This window comes from Syngnathus acus, chromosome 2 (genome assembly GCF_901709675.1).
Source record: "Syngnathus acus chromosome 2, fSynAcu1.2, whole genome shotgun sequence".
In the NCBI taxonomy this organism is placed as follows: Eukaryota; Metazoa; Chordata; class Actinopteri; order Syngnathiformes; family Syngnathidae; genus Syngnathus; species Syngnathus acus.
In genome coordinates this window covers 9,907,482-9,931,218 of record NC_051088.1, presented here as the reverse complement: position 1 = coordinate 9,931,218, position 23,737 = coordinate 9,907,482, and the positions used below count along the sequence as shown (strand labels likewise).

General features: G+C 41.5%; 1 protein-coding gene across 4 annotated transcripts; it reads left to right on the top strand.

Annotated features, from left to right (window-relative positions):
• Positions 1 to 5,067: 5,067 nt before the first annotated feature.
• On the top strand, positions 5,068 to 23,516 carry LOC119116017. 4 transcript variants are annotated; one of them, XM_037241054.1, is made up of 24 exons: positions 5,068 to 5,257; positions 10,847 to 12,602; positions 12,678 to 12,863; positions 12,983 to 13,103; positions 13,310 to 13,403; positions 13,810 to 13,896; positions 13,972 to 14,088; positions 14,251 to 14,349; positions 14,496 to 14,647; positions 14,745 to 14,883; positions 14,964 to 15,086; positions 15,356 to 15,553; positions 15,695 to 16,326; positions 16,508 to 16,933; positions 17,290 to 17,539; positions 17,848 to 17,937; positions 18,468 to 18,746; positions 18,964 to 19,134; positions 19,266 to 19,437; positions 19,522 to 19,638; positions 20,147 to 20,392; positions 20,826 to 21,040; positions 22,110 to 22,164; positions 22,656 to 23,516. In XM_037241054.1, the coding sequence occupies exons 2-23, from the start codon at positions 11,084 to 11,086 to the stop codon at positions 22,143 to 22,145; spliced, it is 5,469 nt and encodes a 1,822-aa protein (XP_037096949.1). In that variant the 5' UTR covers positions 5,068 to 5,257; positions 10,847 to 11,083; the 3' UTR covers positions 22,146 to 22,164; positions 22,656 to 23,516. The 4 variants fall into 4 exon arrangements, with proteins under 4 accessions (XP_037096949.1, XP_037096941.1, XP_037096934.1 ...); XM_037241046.1 differs by having other exon boundaries at positions 19,266 to 19,443; positions 20,829 to 21,040; XM_037241039.1 differs by having other exon boundaries at positions 19,266 to 19,443.
• The last annotated feature ends 221 nt before the right edge of the window (positions 23,517 to 23,737 follow it).

The following is a 23,737-nucleotide window of genomic DNA, read 5'->3' as shown; positions in this document are numbered from 1 at the left end:
ATTGATGAGGAAGCAAGCACGTACTTTTCATGATATAATATTGGAAAAACGTGATATACGCGATATGGTTGTTGAATATCACGTAATGGATATTATTGCAGTATTTAACATGTACCTAAAGAAGTGAAATTTTTCTATCTAATGAAATAATTTTTAGCATGCGGCAAAATAATCCGTTTCAATGTATTCTTTGCCAATTAGTTGTAATTTACCTTGATAAGCGTTGCGCAAATTTACATCTGACTGGTCAATCTCAGATGAAAACATACTATCATATAAGAAAATCACTGCATGTCCTTGCGGAACGCATATTGCATATGTCAGTTTTGCGTTCCTGTTATTCTTTCGATATGTACATTGTGCAGCCATTTTATATATTTTTATTTTTCATATATATATGTTATTTTTATATATATATATATATATATATATATATATATATATATATATATATATATAAAAATTCCGATATATATATATATATATAAAAATTCCGCTTCATTTTTGCTTTGGTTCTGTCGAAGTACACACACACACACACACACACACACACACACACGCACAAATTCCTCTACAGGAGTGATGCATTTTTTAAAAGACCTCATCAGCTTCTTGGTTGATCCTGACAGAGCCACGCATCTCATGATGATTTATGACCAGCAGGGTCACAAGGTTCCACAGCATCAGTTGGGTGGCCAAAATAGACAACAGACGGGTCTTCTTTACTCTTTGTGCGAGCTCAATCCGTCAAATCTCTTTAACCCCGAGCTGTCGTTACAGTTCAAGTGTGTCACTCATCTTTCATCTCCTAAAGCTTGGTAGACTTGTATTGGGCCAAATTTGACCATTTCTCTGTCTTACAATCAAAGTCAGCAAAGAGCCGATTCCCCCCAGGGTCTCGGGTGTACTGAAGCCATACCCAAATGACTTTGAAGAAGCGTGGTTTATCCTGGACTGATTTCCAGTCAGTCACAGGGCAATTACAAACAACGTTTGAAACTCACATTAAGTAAACTAACACACATTTTTGAAATATGTGAGGAGGCCAAAGTACCCACATAAAAAAAAAACACACACATCAGCATGGTGGAGAACATGCAAATTCCTCAATCGTGAGGTGTGCAGTATCCATTTTGACTAAAGTTTCCAAATACTACGATTGCTTAGCTATGCTTTCTGTGTCAAGTTTTATTTTTTTGCAGTACTTACAGTATATTAACAATTTATCAGCAAAGTAATCAACAACTAGTTTCACAGTAACAGCAAAGTAAAAATACAGATAATAGAAAAATGATTCTACATTCAAGTGGTTTATGGTCATATTAAACAGTTTTTAAGCTCAACATACGAATGTCCTATTTGCTGTCTTTTCTATGAAGAAGATGAACATATACCACAAGTTATGTGAAGTGATATTTCACTGTCCTTATCTTACATTTGAGAAAGAAAAAAAAGAGTTGCGTGATGCTTCTTTACATCAGGCTTTCGTCATTGCTCATTAAAGCTTACACTAAGCGTGTTTTTACATTTAGATATTAACGTCCTTTTGCACTTCTATGAGACTGTTAAAAGACTGTTTTTACTCCATTGGAAAGCTGAATAAGACTGAGATTGTTCCGTGTCATGGAACGCTTTGCGTTCAACTTTTTCTCGTACATTATGGTGTGCTTTCGAGGGGTGCTGGAATGCAGCCTCAGTAGTGGTGGAGGAAGAAAAACGAGCAGACACATACTGTGAACTAGAAAGGAAAATCTTTTTTTATTGTCTGCTGACCACTTGATTATAGTATATCTACAAACACATGAAAAGACAGCACTGTAAGTATTTTAAAGTCAAGATGACTGCTGTGAAAATCCAGTCTTTTTCCCACCATTCTATGCTTTAGACCGTGTGGTTAGGTTTTTTGTTGTTTTATTGTTTTGTGGTACATAGTTATGCAGTTTGCATGACTAAGTAGCCATTTTGAGCTTGTTTTGTGGTGTCCATGCAATGATATAGGATTTGTCATTGCATTGGGTCCTGTGATGCTTCTCTCCAAGTTTTTTGCTCAAGTGCAGTTCATTGTTCTTCTCAATGTGAGGGATTTTTGTTGTGTTGAAATCATAACTGATTGAACATTTGTTCAAGACCCCTTTCCATTTTCAATATCTGTCACAGGATGCTAAACTGAGGTTTTAAAAAAGCAAGACATAATCGGTTATCATGTAGCATCCAAAAAAGATGTATTGTCAAAGATGGGGCGATAATAAAAGGGACATTGAATTTGAATCATTTTGCCACTTGGTGTGGACTGAAAATGACATCACAGTTGCCAGGTCTCAGGTCACAACCAATCATGACTCATCTTCAGAAAGGATAAAAACAGGTGGATTTTGCCTGTTTAATTCATATTCCACAAACAAAACATTAATCAGAACACTAGTTGGGCTGCACAGAACAAGTTATTACAAAGTAAATTTTGGGGTTTACGTCCCCTTTAACGACCAATAGGAACCTTTAGTCCTCAAGATGTAAACAAGAAGCACTTCCCGCGTAGCCTTGCGTTGACCCGAGGCTTGCTCACTGTTGGAAATTTATCTGCAGCTATGCTAAGTGTCGTACAGAATGCTAATGAGGTGTGAGCTGCTAAGTCAGAGCTTGAAGATGCAAGCTTGAAGTTCTGAGGATGTTTGGAGCTAAAAATAGACTGCCCGGCCTGGGGTTCATCAGTTCCATTATTTGCTGGGATGCACGGTTTGGAAGCACTCTGCTCCATTAAGGTTACAAAGTGCACACAAACACACACATACACAAACACACGCACGCACACACACCATATTCTGACAGAGTGCGTTATTACAACACGCACAATGTTATGGACAGAGTGGCAGGTTTGTTGTAATCTCATCGTCACACAGTCTGAGCGAAGATGAAGAAGACACAAAGATGACAGGCCACGACTAATATGATCTCGCACGCACACACGCACACACGCACACACACACACACACACACACACACTGCTTTTGCTGCAGCTATTAGGATTAACTGGTCGAGGCAGGAGAGTATCTTCTGTGCATTCAAACTTAGATGAGAAGCTTAAGAAATGTTTGCCATCTCTTTGATGATTGAAGGAAAACTCCAGCATCTACAATTTGTGCATGGTGACAAGGAGGTCATACATCTTTGACATATTGCAAGTCTTCTTTGCTTGAGTGTAAAGTGTATGCAGAGTCTTCTTACGTTTTTCTCTCATTAGAGCTTGCTGAAAAGCCATGTTCATATTTTATCAATTAATTCCATAAAAGATGAAGCCAAAGAAGAGAGTATACTCAAACTTAACTTGTCAATGTAAGATTGGACTGTAGAGAAATGGGACAAGGGCGAAAAGGCCTTGAGTGCGTCCGCTTGATTCAACAGCTTCAAGATACACACACACACACACACACACACACACACACACACACACACACACACACACACACAGACAAACGTCACTCTTCGTTGAGACCATTGCATATTTGTCATGTCACACAGAAGAGTCATTGCATTAGCAGAGCCCGGAGGAGGACCAGAGCCACCAGAGCACTAAGAGAACAACAACAAAAGCCATAGCAACAAAAATAACAAAACATGTAAAAGTTCTGCCTTTATTTTCTTTCCATCACATTGCATATAGTTTGTTTTGCTGTTTATCAAAAGCTCTACAGATATATAGCTACCAGATGATCAGATCCATTTGCAGTAATGTCATTTTAGGGCTAATAAATCCCAGCATCCAATTAACAGAACAACATTTTAGCTTGCATTTAACTTGGAGGAAGAAAACATTACCATCATACTTTGTCTGTGTTTCTTTTTAAACAGTGCCTTGGAGAAAAAGCTTTGGGAAGATGTTCTTAGAGCAGCTCAAACAAAGTTGTCTTAGAAAATGAATCTTTTAAGAATTATGTTGTTAAGCATTTGGACTTGCTGATGGAAACATATTATTCACTGACTCTTCAGAATGAGCCCGTGGCTCTTAAGAATACATTTTATGTAGCTTTCATACTAGCAACCTCTCATCAGTTTTAACAGAACTGTAATTTGTGAACACTAGAATCAAAGGAGAGACCGAACCAGTCGGGCTGAAATTGGTAACCACACTAACTCCACAATGTGGTGAGAAAGCAATTTGACCTTGAAACGAGTTAGGCAGACTGAGACGATCGAAAACTAACTATAATAGGTGTGAAAGCAATTGACCTTTAAAACGTTGAGGTAGCACTTGTTCACAGAATTCTTCAAATGGACTTTAGTGCCAGTCAGCATCTTTTTTTCGTCTCCGTCTGGTCAGTTCAAACCAACAAAGATCAGACGGTCAGCTCGCAACAGCTGCACTTGGTATGACGTTCCACCCTATTTAAACTTTTTTTTCCTTCTTTCACTTATTCAAGACTTTATTTTTGGCCCTAGCACATCATTTTATGTGGCCCGTGAAAGCAAGTCACCTAGCTGTGTGATTCTTGCTAAGCTCTGTACCAAAAATTCAAAATGTTACGTGTAGCCAATAACAATGTTGAGATATTGCAAGCAGTTTTTAACTTATAGGTTTTTTTGTGTGTAAAAAATGGGTCAATCATACATAACATTTTATGGTTTCCCAGTCGTAATAGCCCTCTGAGGGAAATTGCAACTACAATATCGTCTGTGACAAAGAAGATAAGAAAAAATAATCTTCACCATACTTATTATTATTATTATTATTATTATTATTATTATTATTACTGCCCAGCAACAAGTGGCTGTTCAAATGTGAAAGAATTTAAACTGTAATTCTATTGTTACATTTTATAATTAAACGCGAATGATTTACGTTGTATGCGCTGCTTTTTGGTGAGCATGCTTGCCTGGTCAAATATGCAATAAAAGTGTGTGTGTGGGGGGGGGTGGTGTACCAGTGAGAAAGAAAAATATGTGCGTACTTGGATTGGCTACAAGCGCTCTCCCGCCCCCTCTCTCTCTCTCTCTCTCTCTCTCCTCCCTTTCTCCCTCTCACTTCTCATCATGTTTGGTCGTGGTCACGCTGTCACTTTCCGTCCAGCGCAACCGCCATTCGACACGCTTCTGCAGAAAGAGAGGCAGATGCATAAAGGATCTATCCTTTCTGTCCAGAGGGGACATTTTTCATGAAGCTGAGGACTTGGCAGTTTGCTGAAAGTTGTAGCGCTCAAGCTTGGATAGTTCGGGGTGCCTCAATGAGCAAAGCTGCTATGAAGAGCGGGAGGACCAAAAGATGGTAATGTGACAGTTTACTGCTGTTAATTGCGATCTTGTGAGCTCATAGGTCTTCATAGACCTTGGAATGATCTTCAACTTTCATGTTTTGAAAGTGTCACTTCTTTGCTGGGATTCATCCTTTACTTTGACTCCCAAAAATACTTGATGATGTTATTAAAAAAAAATCACATCAAAATAATTTATCAGTCCCAGACGGGCAATTTAATTTTACAATCAACCTGTTCATAGTACAACAGTTTTATTTAATAATTGATTGTTTTCTGTAAACTCAGGGGGGGAAATCATCCAGTGTAAAATATACTACATTTACGATATATTTTATTCATTTTAAAAATTCTGCAATGACAAATAAGTAGGGGTAACATTGCATCGCGGGTGCATCGTTCTGATTGCTTCTTTAACACTGTGACACAACCGTGCAAGGAAATTAACCACTGATGTAATGTAGAATTGTTAAACATAATACACACAAAGAGCATTCTACTTTTTCTCCAGAATTGACAAGGATATGCATCAACACTTAAGTTGGTTATTCATTTTCGTAACAAAACCAAACAATGTTGCTCAGGCCTCCATGGTAATGCTGATTTTGTTTTTTTATTATTCATACAGGTTTTACTAACTCTCTGATGACATTTACTGTATATTTATGCACCATTTATCAGATGGTAATGTCAGTAACGCTGTTAGCCAACACTCGACACATTTCATTTTGACAGTATAGTAGTTGAGTGAAATGGGGGAAATCTTTTCACAGTTAAATGCCAAGTCAAGGATAGAGAAGCTCAGTGTGAAGACGGTATTAAATAAATCCCCAAAAAGATTATTTGATGATGAATGATTTACATTTTTGTGTAAAGTTATTTTTTCATATTTTATGACCACAATATGTTTGTCAATCACATAATGTAAACATCTGCCTGAACAATGCGATGCAGATAATATAAGTCACATACACATCAATCAAACATTTCTGCCTATGCACACATAATGAGAATCTTGTCTTAGAGGAGGCATACGTAGATAAAGTCGTGAAAAGGCCCGTCATTTTGTGCAACAGCATTGTCTTCCTCCATGTAGCCCAGCCAAGTCTTTTATTTATAACGTCTTGACAAGCGGCCATTTGTGTTGCAACATGCATGAGTGTCGCACGCTGTCTTTTGTCTCAAGGTGACTTCACCTTGCTGAGCATTAGGAGCTTCAACATACTGACAAAATAGTGACTAGCTGTCACGGGTTGACCCCCACCTCCCAAAAAAACACAAAAATAATTCAAGTGATGGCTCTTCACTCCAGAAACTTTGAAGTTGAAGCACTGGTTGTAAATAAAGCTACCTCTCTATTTTTGTCCATACAGTCAGTGTACAACCATTAAAAATGTGAAGGTGCTCCCTGACTGTGTGTTTTTCCTCCGTGTTGTTCCTTCCACCTTATGGCTGCAGGGAGGGTGTGACCAACTCACACAGAAGGCTGATTTGTTTGCCACTGCCTCACTGGAATGATGTTATGCCGGGAAGTGAATTTTAAAATACCCGCCCAGCACTTCTGTAGCTTTGACTTGGCGGGACCTTGCGTGTGAGTGTGTGCATTTATCCACACCCCGCCGTCCTTGCCGCCATCCTCGGCTATCCCGACTATTCCCGCTTTGGGAGCGACCTCAGTGTTTGGGAATTAACTGACCGGTGCTGTGCTGACCAGGTCACACAAAGCATCATTTTTCTCTCTTCAGAAAGACGTTCTTTGTGATTTTTGCTGCAGTCTGACTGCATGCTTATTGGCGCAAGGGCTAGTCCAAGAATAAAGATCCATACTTTTGTTTGAATGAGGCATCATGATTAGTCTTTGCCCGCACTAAGTTCCCACTTAAATATCACATTGGACATAGAATTTTGTCGACTCATTTTCAACACTCAACCACAGAGGATGCTTAACATTTTACTCACAATTATGTTATTTGTTATTTTCAGTCACCCATTCTTTTTTGGTCCCGGTTTAAATACAAGAGGGCTTTCTCTTCCAATTGCACTGCGGTGGAGACGGTGCGTGTTGTGCTAAACGCTCACCACAAAATTTGGTGGTGTCATTTGCCATGTCAAAGGTAATTACAACTGTCCGGAGCAGTGCTTTTCAAACTTTACTGAGCCAAGGCACACAAAAATCTCAGGGCACACAAAAATATCCAAAATGTTGAAAAATGATTACGATTCAGACAAGAGATTCATTATGTTTTTCGACCTTGAACTAACGTTCTTGACATTTGAAAACTTCCTTGTCACTTCTAATCTGTTTACTGCTCAATTGAATTTTCCTCTGACATTGTTGAGGTCCTCTGTCACTTGTGGTGCTTTCCCTAGTGTTGTGAGAGCTCTTATTGAAAAAGGATCGCTCAAGTGTACCGTTTGAGACAAAAAAGATTCACTTACTGCTCCGGTCATTGTTTTGGTCAAAGTTAAAGCTGATGTTTGCAAATGTTTTATTTTCATTAAACACAGAAGCTAATCAGTCGACTTTCACGAAGGACTACAGAAATCAATTAATAATTGCTATTGAGAAGCGGATACTAGATGATTTAGACAATTTTAAGTTTAACAATAGCTGAATTAGTTGAGGATTGAAATAGTTGTCGATTCGTTTGATAATTGATACGCCCAACGAGACGTAGCTCGGGCTGCCATTTTCCGAAACACGGTAAACTGGATTTGTACCGGCAAAAAATTGAAGAAGCGCCAGTCTTTACACTGAGCACACGTTGGCATCTCTATGAAACTGCGGCCCTTTAACTTTAGTTGATTGTGATCATGTACATGTCGTGCTTGGATTCCCTTGTGGACATTTTCTCTCTAAGATCACCACTTTGCATTCATTAGATATAACTTTATTTTTGTTCTCTGGGGTGAAAATATGGTTTTACATGATTAATTGTAGTTTGGAAGCAGCAATCTTTGAGTCAACCCTGTTTTTAATGGTTGCTTTGTCAAGTTAGCCTTTTTTTCCCAAGCCAAGAACATTATCAGAGCTAACTCCTTTAATATCCTGGCTGTGTGCTTTGATTGGTTGGTCCCGCTGAAAGATGAACTATCGCCCCAGTCTGTGTTAAAGAGCGCTCTGGAGTAGGTTTTCATCCATGAGCCCTCTGTACATTGCTGCATTCTCCAATCCTGACTAGTCTCCCAGTTCCTAGCACTGAAAACCATCCCCACAACGTGATCTCACCACCACCACCACGCATACTTTGCTAACCATGGCATGGCACTAACCGGTGACAAATGGTGTCTGGTTTCTTCCAAACATGACGTTTGACGTTTCATTGCAAAGTGTGCAAAGTCAATCTACATGTAGAATTCTCCAAATTTGAGATGGGAGTACCAAATTTCATACTTCCTAGCGTTCAAGAATACAGCAACACATGTTCTGTTCTTGGAAAACTGTTCTGTTCTTTACACATGATTCTAAATGTGAAATGTTCTTCTTCAGATTCATTTTCAGTTATTCCAGTCATTTGTAGGAAGTGTCAAGGGATAATTGCTTTGCAGTTGTCGACAGGGACCGCCATAAAATTCCAAATGCGCAAAGACTATTTTTGTTTCTTAATGATAGCAGGCACAGGTATTTAAACCATCCTCATTTCCCACAGTGGGTCGGTCATCTTATCTTCAGTAATTCGAGTGTGGTCATTCATTTCAGGGGCTGAGTGAGTGCTAGCTGCAAGCAAGCTACTCTATATACTTGTTGAGCCATGTGAACTTGCAGGAATCGGAAAGCTGTCGCCTGCTTTCGGGCTGAACCAGAAGTTGATACGAATATTGAATTGTAGAAGCTGAATAAAAAATAAATACAACAGACTTAGGCTTCGCAAACATTTGGCACAGAGCTATAAAGAGTGAGTCACTATTACCCTTTACTGGCAATATACATATGCATTTTTGCACCCATGGATTCGCAAATTCACATTTTTTATTTTTTTCCTTTTTTTTTTTAGTTTAGCCTATTGACAGAGACTCAGCAACTGATTTTTAAAATAAAACAAAAACAAATTAATCGTCTGATATTCGTCTTAAATACATTATTGTAAATAGAGTTTTTGTTTCTTCCGACTTTATTTGGCCCCGTATAATATTTTCGTTCTGTGGTTAAAACCAAACAAAGTCTACTGCATTGTAGCCATTGTTGTTGTCATTGGTCATTTCTGCTCCAAGTGCAATCCTACTCCCTGTCATCATGATGACCATGATGTTTTATCCCAGAGGGGCGTGGCAGGACTGAGTCACAGGGCTCTGTAGACAGGCTGATACGGTTTGTGGACAGTATTCTCAGATGATAATGCAAGGTAATGAGATGGTGAGCCAAGAAATAAACATGCAATGGCAGATGCAGAATAAACAGCAAAGTTACACACAATCTACTGGGCGGCTTATTACATGGTGCGGGCCGATTATTCTGTGGTATGAGGGGAGGGCTGCAAGTGCACAATATTGTTGATAAGCAAGGTTGCTTCATCCCGTTTCCCGTTTTGGACAATTCTGGGAGGGTTGCGATATGCGTATTGCATGCGATATAGTTTTTTGATATATCATGTAGCCCTCATGTGGAGTGTGTTAAGAGTGATTTTACCTTCCCGATCTCAGAAAACAGTCAGCCGAAACTTTTTTTTCCTTTTTTTTTTCCAAAATTACAAAATTCGGTCAAGCCTGCCTCTCCATGGCAAAATGTCACACCATCACACTGGATTTGCTCTAATAGGGGCCTTAATCTTAAAAGTTACAAGGGTAACAAGCTTTATCCAGTCTTTTATCTGAAATAACATGAAAGCCAAATCTAAGAAGAACAAATGGCTATGACATTCACGCCATGTGTCAACACTTGCATGTCATCATCACCTCCTCATCAAGCCTTGACATACTACATTTATATCCATTAACCCTGAGGTCATTTGTGCACTAAATAAAGTTGGGCCTAAATGTGTCTAAGGGGTCAAAGGAAAGGTGAGACACTAAGCAGTGGCTTATGGCAGCCTGGAGAGCAGTGACCCTGTTTCTGGAATTTTCTGTCTACATTTTTGACAGCGAGCACCAAATGTTGGAGCTTGCCAAGCTCAACAGGTGACAGACCTGCGCGAGGAATGTGACTGGCCCCGGGCACTCATGCTCATTTTTTATGGAACTTTACAAGTTGTAATTCATTGTTTTTTTTGTCATGTCAATCTGGTTTTACTGATTGATTCTGCTATCCAGTTATCACTGCCACCAGCCACACTTTTCATGAGTGTATCCATGTTGACTCGACTCTTGGAAACAATGACCAGCCTTCAAAAACCTAAACACGCTTCAACATTGTATTTTTAATAGCCTTAAAATTGACCATATTGTAAAACGTGCAAGACACTATATGACATAATGCAGAAAATAGATTTGTCTTTTTTTAAAATAAGAAAATTAAATTATATAACATTGAAGTAGACAAACAAAATTTACTTCCTGAAAAAAAAAGTTCACAATGCAGTGTGCCCCACTGCATATTTTGGCAGGCTATAAATATTTTCAGGCCGATCAAATGTTCATTTTTTTTCTTCTATCTCTTCTCCATCTAGAACCTGTTGTTGGCGCTGTAGTCATCCTCAAAGCGACAGCTTTCTGTGAAGAAATCATCTGGCGTTGTGGTCTGCAGCCTCCTGGAAGAAGAAGTTTAAAAAGAAGCAGTCGAGGAGACCCCGATCGTCATACAATTGCATTTACGTTATACAACTGAGCAGGATGATATCCTGTTACTATGGCAACCGTCAGCTGAGTTTAACTTAGTGGATCGACCACCAAGTCCTAAGAGTAGCATGGCCTCTCCTCCTCGTTCATATGCCACACCTCGTGCTAATTTACCTGACAATTTGTCATCTAACAGTTCCTTTGCTACTAAACATTATCGTGTAACTCAACAGACCTCATTCTTACCATCTTATTCCCCCCACCCTTCCCTCTCGCTAGAGACCAGAATATGTCCGGCCAAGCACGGCATTGCGGTGTCTCTCTGCCTCGTGGATACTAGCAGCGCTTCCTCATCCAGGCTTGCCAGGGACAAAGATACAGAGGCAGAGCCAAAGCCTATTGGCTGGGTGTCCCCTGACACATGGGATAGCCGCTTTAATGGCACGGAACTAAAGACAACCATGGATGTTGGCAAGCCTCTAGCATTGTGCAAAGTTGACGATAAGGCTGAGGTTAGAAATACAAAGCAAGTAAGTCCCTTTTCAGGCCAGATAGCCACTGAGGAAGACTATATTGATATTTTGCAGGCAACAATGCTTTTTGGATGCACTGCACAGAAACAGAAATCGGAGGTGCAAATGCAACCCAAATCACAAACGGAGTCATGTATGCAAACCCAAATCCAGCCAAAGTCACATAAAGAACTCGTGCATTTATCGAAGAAAACACAAGCACACTACACATTACAAGATGCAAACATGGCAGCTGAACCTTCATCTGCTCAGTGTCAGAGTGCTGTTCAGGTCTCAGAGAAACCCTGTACCCCATGCATGGCTAGGAGACGAGGGAAAATATCTTCCGAAACGCAGGAGTTGAGATGTCATCATCGGAAGTCCTATAGGGCCGCACTGCGAAATCCTGTTGCTGTTCAGCATGCAGAGGCCAGAGCTAGCATGTTAGGTGTTGTGCAAGAGGATGGGGAAACCTCGCATTGTGATGCCAGAAAGACACTAAAGGAGACTGTTAAAGGTCTGTCTCATTGTAACCAGGACCAAAACATTTGCAAAGAAGAGTCAGGAGAGAAAAACACTGCTCCATTTTGGAGACACGGAGATACAAACCATGTTCTCTGGATGCCTGACCACCCAGGACAGGATGACAGAAGGCCAGAATTTCTAACTTGCAGGACCACTTTGCCTTTTCGGGAACAGTATGAGAAGTGCTTCATCAGTTTACAAAATGGAAGTAGATCAAGCGATGAAGAAGCTTTGGAGAGCGCCAACGACCATTCAAAGGCATCTGTGATGTCCACCAAAGAGCACAGCTTATCAAATACCTGTTCCCAACATTGTGAAGACCCCCTAGCTACACCCACCACCACTGGGCTGAGTCCAACTGTGTCTACTCCTGTTTCACCATGGAAGAACAAACGGGAATCAGATGGAAGATGTTCTTCCCTCTCCACTGCAGTGGTAGACACCTCAGAGAAGTGCCAGTTGGTCCTCGTCGACGGTCCGAATATCAGGAGGGGCCGAAATGAAGACACCTGTGCAGATGTCCCTCAGCTTCACGTGGTCAAATGTAAAAAAAGCACAGCCTTTCGATTAATTTCACCCAAGATCAGCAAAGTGAGGATGGCCATTCCAGGTAGACCACTCACCAACTTCATATTAACCACAGTAGGCTCTACTGTCCATTAAAAATGGCTCCATCCTTTTACAGATGGGGCAAGTAAATCCACCGCAGGTAAAGATGCAGAAAGCTCCTCACCTGGTTCTTCAATTCCAGCAACAGAAATTCGGAGGAATCCTCAGCCGTCCTCCGCTCATCCCAGACCGGACCACCTTCCTCTGGGATCTCCAGATCCCAGAGCTCACCCTCTCTATCAAGGAGTAGCAACACTCACAGGCAGGTTCTAATAGTCTTCCAATCATCTGACCTTCCACGAAACATGTTGATGCTGAAACATAGAGATAATATCGAAAGGCGGGATGCACTCCTAACTTTTGCATGCTTGAGCCCTGCAGGAGGCAGAGATAGAGCAGGTAGGGCGATCGCCGAGCTTTACGGAGACCACCAAGGATGGAGCTCTCATGTTACCAGCCAGGAGATCTTGGAGATGTTGCTCTACTTTCACTCAATCATCAGGTGCACCTGTAGAAAATCACTAAATTAGACAAAATTAAATTCTGATTAATCTAGAAATATTTGGATATTTGTGCGTGTCCTTTTCGGCCTCATTCCAATATGGCTAAATGAAAGTATAAGTTCACAATAATAAAGAGGTAAAGGGCTGGGAGTGTGCAATGTGATGTCATTTTTGTGTGTGTGTGTGTGTGTGTGTGTGTCTTAAGGAGAGAAATCCGAGAAGTTGGGATGATCCTAATTTTTGATGCCAGGAAATCGCATCCTCTTCCACAGCTGTACAAGGCCTTGATGACATTGCAGGCAAGAAATGCACAAACATCTGAAGTGCAAACTTGACCGCTGAAGTTTGATCGAGACCAAATTACATGTTTCTTGCTAGGGAGGAGTGCGTCTTTTTTTCTGAGAGCAAATCAGTGGCAAGATTCTGGTTACTCAAAGCACTTCCTATTTTTCAAATCATACTTGCTGCATCCTGCGTGGTATTTTTGACATGGTGTGGGACAGTCACAAAAAGTTGAGGACTCTTACTTGAGCACAATTTTTGTCTTCTCTACCCACCTTTGCATATGGTGGATGAATACAGAATTGGTCACAAAAATGCAGTTCTCTTTCAGATTTTTAAATGTAATCTGCAGTGTTCTGTTTTAGAGTATTTTACTAATCGATTAAATAATTTACATTAAAAAAATATATATATTGTATTCAGGAGCAGTGTCCCCAGGCAGTGAACACTTTGGTGCTTCTAGTGGATAAAGAAAGCGGCGCCCGACCAGAGAGATGCCCCACCATGCAGGTTAGTCTGTCTGATTGTCCTCTTGCTAATTCATGATGTGAATAGTCATGATTTTACTTTTGTTGAATCACGCAGACTGAGGTGGTGACATCAATGAAAGCCTTGATGAAGATGGTGGAGGAGAGCCAACGGACTTTCCGTCTGGACGGAACACTGTCCTACAATCACTGTGACTGGGTGGAGCTTCACCAGGTGAGTCGGCATGTTCACCCATCTCCAGGGGCGGGCCTTAGGCGTCTAGTGCCCGTAGCCAGACAGGATTTCTGAGCCTCCTTCTCTTAAAGATCCTGTTGAAGGTGGTCTGGAGACACCTTGAATCATGTGACGCAATGACCACTTCCTTGTCTTTTCTAGAAACTGTTTCCATTCGCGTTGGATCTTCATGACGCATCCAGTCTATTGCTGAGGGCAATCAGTGATTTAAAAGTGCCTCGGAGAACCAATTCTGTCCAGGTACTGTATTGCCTGAGTTTTACTGCAGTCAAATGATGACACACATCTCAATGTCTTGCATTAAATGTGCTCAGCATGTAAGTGCGTTATTAAATCATGCTCTCTCGTGATGTGGTCTCACCGTGCAAGTGTACTTGTTTGTCCAGACTGTGCAGCAGTGTATGAAGGACCAGAGGACTCTGATGCGTGATGTACTGGAGGACAAGCAATTGGTCAACCTACAGAGGGAGGGCGGGGCCATCTTGGTGCGGCTGAGGAAGGAAAGCGATCACAGATATCCTCACTGTGAGGCTCTCAGGTGGGCACAAAATGTATTTTGTATATTTTCTATTCTGCCTATTTTTTTTTAGTGTCAGTTTTTTGATTAAACTAGACTGGTTTTGTCCTACATGCAGTGATGCGGTGGACTCACTCACCAGCCTGTACAACCACGTAGAGGAGCAGCTCCACATCCTTGTACAGAGCTCTAACATGTCTCTGGAACATTTGAAGTACCTGCTGCAAGTCAGAGAGATGGAAGGACATTTCACACAAGTATGTCCCGCCATATTTACGATGCCGGGCTTGACAGATCATTGATCGGTCATTTTAATGATGTCTTTCTCTTTCTATAGTTGCAACAGTGGTTTTACGTTGAGGGTGAGCGCCATCTCCGGGAGGCCGAATCGGTGGAGGGTTCTGGAGACCAACTGGAGCAGATCCTCAACAGCTTCACTGCTTTTCTTATAGAGGCTAATGTGAGTCTTGTCTGCTGTCTGTGACTGTTATGCATGGTAATTTTTTTTTTTTTTTTGGTCACACACACACACGTTCACAGCATCATATGTGGGAATTGAACTCACGGTGTCGGCACACAAGACAGGCAAGTGCACCCCTACACCATCAACGACTCCCTTAAGCATGGTAATCACAGCACTTAATGAAACGTGATATCCGCTTGAGCTTTCCTAGTCCCACTGTTTGAGGTACGCCATGATAATATGTAAACCTCCCCGTCTCCTCCAAGGATCGTCGACACCATGCCATGTCATTAGCACAAGAGGCTGAGCACCTCCAGCAGGCTGGAATGTCATACCCAGAGACACAGGCGTTCAGCAGCCAGGTCTGCGCGTTCAAATCGGACCTGGACCACTTCCTGTGTAGAGCGGAGGCATGTGGACGGGAACTGCAGATCATGGTCAAACTGTGTGATTTTTGTGAGCAGGTAAGTGTGCTTTATATCATTGTGCAATCAGTATGTCAAAATGAGGGAAAAGGGAAAAAATAGTTTTTCTTTTTTTTTTTTTTTATCGATGTACTTTGATTTATTCAGCATAGCAATGAAAGTTATTTCATTCTTTTACAGGCTACATCTCTGGCTGTTGAATGCATTGACTATCTGAACCAAAATGCCACCACAACCCAATCCTGTAGTCTAAGGACAGCACCTATCAATCAAACCTATCAAAACAAAGACACGGGACCATGCAGCAGACAGTGTGACGTCCACACGAGCGTATTAGCGTCAGATGACGACAGTTCTGTCCTCCAACTCTTCCAGAACAAGTTCCTTCAGTTCAGCATAGAACATTTCCAGGAAGTGAGGGCCCAGGCCAGTGCACTGAGGGGCTCCAGGGGAATGAGGGTCTGGAATGCAGCCTGGCTACGGTGCCAGGAGGCCCAGCAGTTGCTTCAGGAGAGAATGCAGCATATGGCTGACAAGGTCCTCAAGAGTCAGCCACATTGTAGTAGGTGTTGCGGCCATCATTATGTGGATGTGGCCAGCACTCAGACAGCACCACCTGGTAGTCTGGTGGTACAGTCAACAGCAGAGTGGGAGAACATTGTGACGGGATCAATGGATTTAGTCAAACGAAGACCAATCCTGGGCAAGAGCAACACAACTGAAGCAGAATGTAAAATTCCCGTCAAAGCCCAAGATACAAGTGATAATGGCGACAACCATGGATCAAAGCTCACACCAAAATCATCTCACAGGTACGCAAGCATTGACCTAATTCGAGGAAATTGGGGAAACAATGCAGTAACCGTTATGATGACAGAAACATGAACAGCACAGCGAACTGGTGGTTAGCACATCTACTTTAAAGTTCAGAGGCTTAGGGTTTGCATCTCAGTCTTGCTGGAGACGTTGGCATTCCTTTTACTCCCTAAATAGGTCAGCGAGGAAAGCGGAACGAGAGACGAAGAGGAACAGGGCAAGAGGTGACCGTGATGCCGCCGCTCTCTCACAGTCTCACGCTGTGGGCTGCCAGTGGTTCCCGTGGGCACGAGGCCTGCGAGCCAAGTCCCAAGATTCATCCTCGACACCGGTAGAGGTGTCCGAGTCTTCCACACCTCTAAAGGAGCAGATTAGACCGTCGTCCTCCTGCTCCCACCACGGTCAGCCATCTTGTCGGATCCTCCAAGAGGCTCAGAAGTTTCAGCTCTCTCGCCACGGAAGCTTCCGCTCGGAGGGCTCCTGCAATCATGGGGCTGCAGAAGAAAGCGGGGCTTATCTCAGCAAGCACTCCAGCCTGCCCACTGGCAAGGGTGAAGGAACATTCTGTTTGGAAAGGCCACAAGAGGGCGCCAACAACGCTCTGTAAGTGGATAAAGTATGTTGCAGTGGTGTTCGTGATGGATTTGAATAACATGGCGTTGTGTTTTCTAATCTTCAAGCTTACATTGAAGTTTTACAGGTATTGTTTTCTTTTATTTTCTTCGTCACCTCTTCTTTGATATACCAATAGGATGGTCAGCATCAAGGTTCATTCATAAAGATGGAAGAGGTATTTTATGTTAGGCTGCAACCTTGTAATTAAAGTAAAGTAGAAAATATATGATTGTGCTCTAATTGCTTGTGTGTTGACGTGCAATCCTATGAATGCAGCTATAGTTTGCAATAGAGGTTCAGCAGCCTAAGATGGCATTAAATGTTTCCTTGCTTCATGTTCTCAGGAGGTTGCAGCATGTCCTGGAGGAGCTGCTGTTCACAGAGCGAGAGTATGTCCGCTCTTTGAGCTACATCCTGACTCATTACGTACCCCTGCTGGACAGACTCGACATTCCCCAGGACCTCAGGGGCAAGCGTGCCATCATCTTTGGGAATCTGCAGAAGCTTCATGATTTCCACAACCACTACTTCCTGCCAGAGCTGGAGGCCTGCCACAGGGATCCTGCTATTGTGGCCCGTTGTTTTCTCAAAAATGTACGGGAGTATAAAAGACATATTATTAGCTGGGATAGCTGGATTGATAATATTTCCTCAACAGGCCGAAATTGTGTAATTTAAGCATTTAATAATCACCCTCACTTGCTCTGTTTATTTGACACTCTAGCTTAATTCATGTTCTTTATATAACACAGCTAGAGTAGTTGAGACCGAATGTACAGCACCTCTGCATGTTGCAGCGAAGTAATGCACTTATGATGATCAGAATACGTCTGTAATTATTTTTTTAAAGCACGCATAATATCCGGATCTTGATGACGATGTACATTTGTTTCTCTCCACAGAGTGACAGTTTTGGCCTTTATGCACTCTACAGTAAGAACAAACCTCAGTCAGACTCCTTGATACTGCATCATCGCCACGACATCTTCAAGGTCATTTTATGTTTTCCGTTTTGTTTGGTAAATGATCAGGTTCCTTCATTTGGGGGTTAGAACACATGACAATAAACCCACCAAAAAAAATCCATTTTGTTTTGTAAATGATCTGGTTCCTTTATTTGGAGGGTTAGAACACATGACAAGAAACCCACAAAAAGTACACACACAGCAGCATGAGAAACCAAATCATCTGATTAGTCATCAGTGATTGTATAGCTCATGTGACCACAACCCAGGACCTTTTTCAAAACAAAAGAATATTTCATTTTGAAGACCTTGTGTTGCTTAACACAAATGTATCCACAAAAGTATACCGTTTGTTGTGCCATAGATAAACTGACATCTTTTTTGGGGGGGTTGTGAAAAGCTACATATTCCCCATGAGAATATTCAGGACTTTCCATACTACCTTCCAAAATCAGAAAATGATCCCTACAAAGACATTTAGCCTTTATTGACTCTGTTATGGTTGTTACAGTTCTGCCACAGTCCCTCCACGCTCAAGTCTTCATCTTTCTTCACAGAGAAAGCAGCAGGAGCTTGGGGACAAAATGGATCTGTCTTCTTATCTGCTGAGGCCCATCCAGAGGATCAGCAAGTACAGCCTCCTGCTGCAGGACATGCTGGGTCTGACTGCCCCCTACTGGCCACGTGACGTTACCAACGCTGCGGTTGTCCACGACCCTGAGCTGAGCAGCAAAGAGGGGGAGCGGGCTGACATCAGGGCTGCCGCTGAGCTGGTTCGTTTTCAGATGCGTCACGGCAACGATCTACTCACCATGGATGCTATCCAGGACTGCGACGTAAGACTGTTGTCTAAAATGGAGATAGAAAATTGGCCCTAAAGTCTATATAAAAGCAGGTTTTAGTGCTCTTGCATGCTCTCAACACAATCTTTTTTCATAGACTGCTTTAAACACACCCTAAGCATATTTAAACCTGCTAATTTGCAAAAGCATAAACTGCCATAACACTTACTTACTTGGTTGGATTAGCTTTTCTTCTCTTCTTTTCTGACAGGTTAACTTAAAAGAGCAAGGTCAGCTCATTCGACAGGATGAGTTCGCTGTTTTCTTTCGGAAGAAGAAATGCCAACGCCGCATCTTCCTCTTTGAGCATCTCATTCTCTTCAGCAAGACCAAGAAGACTGAAATCGGAAATGAAGTTTATGTCTACAAACAGTCCTTTAAGGTTTGGACTACCTAGTTCCTTCTTGTTCTCACAAGTTGACTGTGAAGCTTTTGTCTCATTGCATTGGACAAATACACGAAGCAGAGATCATGTCTAAATGCGCGTCCCTTTGTATTCTTTCTTTGGCCCAGACCAGCGACATCGGGATGACCCATGACACCGGCGTGAGTGGCCTGAGCTTTGAAATCTGGTTCCGCAGGAGGAGGAGCGAGGACACTTACATTTTGAAGGCCAATAGCGTCGAGCTGAAAAAAGTCTGGACCGCTGACCTGGAGAAGATTCTCTGGGATCAGGCGACTCACGGTAGAGGTATCAACTGAATCAGATTAACATGAAATATCTGCATTGAAGTACGCTCACTACTGTTGACTGTATTGTATATTGCAGAACAAAGGCTCCAGGAGCGAGTGTTGATGGGACTAGGCCACAAAACATTCCTGGACATTCAACCCAGCGAGGCTGCCATCTGTGACCGAGACGTCAGCGGCATCCTGCCTGGCAGAGGTAAGAGCCAGGAACATTCTGCACCCAGGACATTTTTTGTGGTCACGACCGGGCAGTGTAAGTTATTGTCTTGGCTGCCCATGACGTTGGTCCTTCCACAAATTCAGTATCTGAAAAGCTCTATGGAAGGAATGCTGACGGTATTTGGGACTAAAATGAAAGCCTCACAAAAATAACTTCAAAAACAAAAAACATATCGAACATGGCAGTAGTTGTTGAGACGAAGGCTAGCAACCCTGATTTAACAAAACATTTGTAAATTTGAACTCAATATTTTTGGTGACCAACTCGATATCAATGTGTCAAACTCACTGTATGTCTGAGATCACTTACAGTACATCCTAATTTGTCATCAAATGGGCCGAACCAGTAAATTCGTAGATACTAATTATTGTAGATAACAAGAAGTTGTTGTTTAACAGTAAAACACAAGTCAACAGAACACACTGTTGTGGTCACTGAGCTCCTTCTTGAGTGATTCATGGCAACTATGCCTGTGTGTTGTCAGTCCCTGTGGCATGTTGTTCACACAGGGCTCTAGAATACGCTCGCCCCAACTCCATCGGCTCCACCTCCACCACCCTCAGCCGATCGTCTTCGTCGTCGGGCCGCGGCTCGCTCTCCCCTGCCGGCTGTCTCGGACACCCTGCTGCTGGCCCTGCCCCCGACGGCGTTCTGGACAATGAGGTCAACGCTCGTCACTGTCTTCTTCATCGGGACTGTGAACGCTGGACAACGAACCATCGTCCGCTGAGTATGTTTGTAGAGCAGAGGCAGTTAGCAAAATAACACTGATCAATATTTTTTTTTCCTAAACATTTCTAGATGAATTTCCTACATTGATACCAAATCTGTCCATGTTTTTTTTATAGCACCAGGCTTTCATAATGATGATGATGATAATAATAATAATATGAATAATATGAATAATAATAATTTTACCGTAATTTCCGGACTATAAGTCGCGGTTTTTTTCATAGTTTGGGTGGGGGAGCGACTTATACTCAGGAGCGACTTATATACATATATATGGTTTTTTTCACTTTTTTGGGCATTTTATGGCTGGTGCGACTTATACTCCGGTGCGACTTATAGTCCGAAAATTACGGTATTTAAAAAAAATTATGTGTTCTATTTTCAAGATGAGCTTATGACTTGTTTTATCTTTCACTACTTGGTGGACACAGCAGATTCATCTGAGGAGAGCACCAACGTGTTCTTCAGTGACTCGGAGCACAGTTGTCTGTCGGCCCTCGGTGGGGAGGTTGTGGACTCCTCATCATCACTGGGCTCCCACAGTCCCCAGGGCCGCACATCACTGCGTCAGATGAAAAGCTCACCAGCACTCAATAGGAAGAATGCGGCCAATGAAGCCAAGCCTCCATTCATGGATAATTCTCAGGTACATGGAGAGGGTGGATTGTAAACAGTGATAAAGTGACAAAAGTGCAATAATAAAACTGAAAACTTCCTGAATTTTTGTTTTTGTTCAAAATAAATTGAAGTTCAAAGTTATACAGGTTAGGGGTGGCCGTGGGTCAGTGGTAGAGCAGTCGACCAGTACCCAAAGGGTGCGCTGGTCGATTCTCGCTCTGCCCGAGTCATGTGTCGTTGCATCCATGGGCCTGTTAGATTTTCTGCAAATTGGAGTGTAGATTGAACAAGCTGAGAACGTTTTGAATTTAAAACCCTTCTTTGAAACCCCAACCCTAATTTGAAACACTACCACTTACTCTAGTTTGAAACTCCACTTCAAAACCCTAACCCTAGTTTGAAAGTCTACATCAAAACCCTAACCCTAGTTTGAAACACTAACAACAGTTTGAAACGCTACTTCAAAACCCTAACCCTAATTTGAAACACTAACAATAGTTTGAAACGCTACTTCAAAACCCTAACCCTAATTTGAAACACTAACAATAGTTTGAAACCATACTTCAAAACCCTAACCCTTGTTTGAAACCCTGCACAAACACTAAGCCTAGTTTGAAACGTTCCTTCAAAACCCTAACCCTAGTTTGAAACCCTAACCCTAGTTTGAAACCCTAACCCTGCTTTGAAACCCTAACCCTAGTTTGAAACCCTACATCAAAACCCTAACCCTAGTTTGAAGATCAAATTTGAAACCCTAACCCTAGTTAAGTGTACCATATATGTATATACACAGTTCTTTAAAAAAGCCATCTAAAAGGTTATATGACTGATACAGTTCACTTGGAAAAAAACGCTTTATCAGTCACCAATGCCATTTAGTTCCAGATAATGATAATAATGGTATCAGAGACTCGTATACGTCGATACAATGAAATAAGGCCAATATTGTCCTGTTACCCATACCTGCTTTTGATACTCACCTCCCTACTAAATTCTGGTGTGTTTTTGCCAGAGGTGTCAAATGTGGGCGAAGCATAATGTTTGATTATCATTTTGAGGACTTGATTTGCAAAATCTGTCCCTGCCTTGCATTCCAGGGAGATGTTCCAATAGGAAAATCAACAGAAGTTTAACCTGGATTCCAAGGATAAGGTAAGCCTATTGTTGTAATTGTGGCTAAAAATTGGGATGTTAACACTATAAGTGATATTTGGGTTCAGTAATATAGTAATTGTATTTTTAAAAAGTCCATATTATTGTGTGCAAAAGAAATCGTAGTGTTTAATGCCCCACTGAATATTTAAAGAAAACACACGAGTGAAGTCTTTTGTGAGGGATAAAAAAAATCATACTACTTAAAGAAGGGAAAAACTTTCTTTTGTTTATCTATGGTTAGGTTATTATTTGTTAATTTATTCATTCTTGGAACCTTTCTTGGGGCGAATTGTGTTTATACTATGATAGAATGCTGCGTAATAATGCTTACAATGTTTAGATGTCTGTATTTGAGTAAAGTTAGGACATCTTTTCTGACAGTCCTTCTCATTCAGAGTGGATGCCTTGTGGGAAACATTGCGCTTGTCCTGCCATTTGTAGTCATGTGGTGTGAGCACAATATTAGTTCTGTTTCTTCTCCTTTTTAGTGGCCGAAATTGTGTCATCGTTCTTCTTACCGATGTGTGGTCCTCACCGCCCATCAGGTGTCTTTTTATCCACCTCCTAGGATTATTATTTATCACTTTGTTCCCTTCGATGCAACTGTTGGATTTTGGACTTTGTGTGGCCGTCCATCTGGTGTGATTTTATCTACCTGCTAGGATTAATAATTTATCACTTTTTGTTTCGATGGAATTGTTTGCGTTTAGACTGTGGATCTTGAAATGTCCTTATTAAAAATCTATTTGTATGGATGGTAACATTTCTTGGACTTGAAAACCAGTGGCTTAGTTCAGCCTTTTTGTGCTACGTGATGAAGTATGAATAAACATTTCTAAAACGAGAACCACCTATACAAGCATATTTTATTTTGTGTCCTATCAAAATCTGTCCATGCAGGAGTCTTATTGAACTCATGTTCAATCTTGTCGAGTTAAACATACGGGACCAGAGTCAAATGCATTTAGTTTTTAATCACTATTTGTTTTAATTACAAGGACATGACTCCAAAGAGAGGCTAGGAAGCTGAAAACAAAAAATTACAATTGCGTCTCTTAATGGACATGCGAACATATTCGTATGTACAGGTGCCGCGATTGATGGGTTGATTTTGCTTTGCTTTCCCGTCCACTGTTGTTTTCGAAATATTTGGCACTGTATATATTATCTGGTCGAACACACATTGTTGATACTGTCTGTGAAAGTGCTAACGTTTTATCATATTTCCTTTCTTAAGGTGTTTTCACAAGTGTGTTTGTTGTTGTTTTTTATATCATGTCCAGTCAGGTGTATTTTTAATGTTATTTTGGTACCAATAAAGCTGCCAGTGTGCTGTTCGCATAACGTGACATTTCTGAGGTGTAATTTGTCTCGCGTACATTTATGATGATTAATAGACTACAAATAAATGTCACGTCATCACGTTGTACAAATAGTGAAATAAAGTGTTACAAGATACCTGGCATTTGAAACATAAGGCTCCACAAACCTATGGAGATGTTTTTTCTAAAATACGTAAAAACAACAGTACATGCTGCTGACATCTTTTTTCTAATTCAGTGGTGTGTTA

What these genes read in the sequence shown, in the direction of transcription:
- LOC119116017 (XM_037241039.1), top strand. Translation starts at nt 11,084, where the DNA reads ATGGCCTCTCCTCCTCGTTCATATGCCACACCTCGTGCTAATTTACCT. An exon ending in CGGCATCCTGCCTGGCAGAG is followed by an intron (nt 19,639 to 20,146) that starts GTAAGAGCCAGG and finishes GTGTGTTGTCAG; the next exon opens with TCCCTGTGGCATGTTGTTCA. An exon ending in CATTCATGGATAATTCTCAG is followed by an intron (nt 21,041 to 22,109) that starts GTACATGGAGAG and finishes CTTGCATTCCAG; the next exon opens with GGAGATGTTCCAATAGGAAA.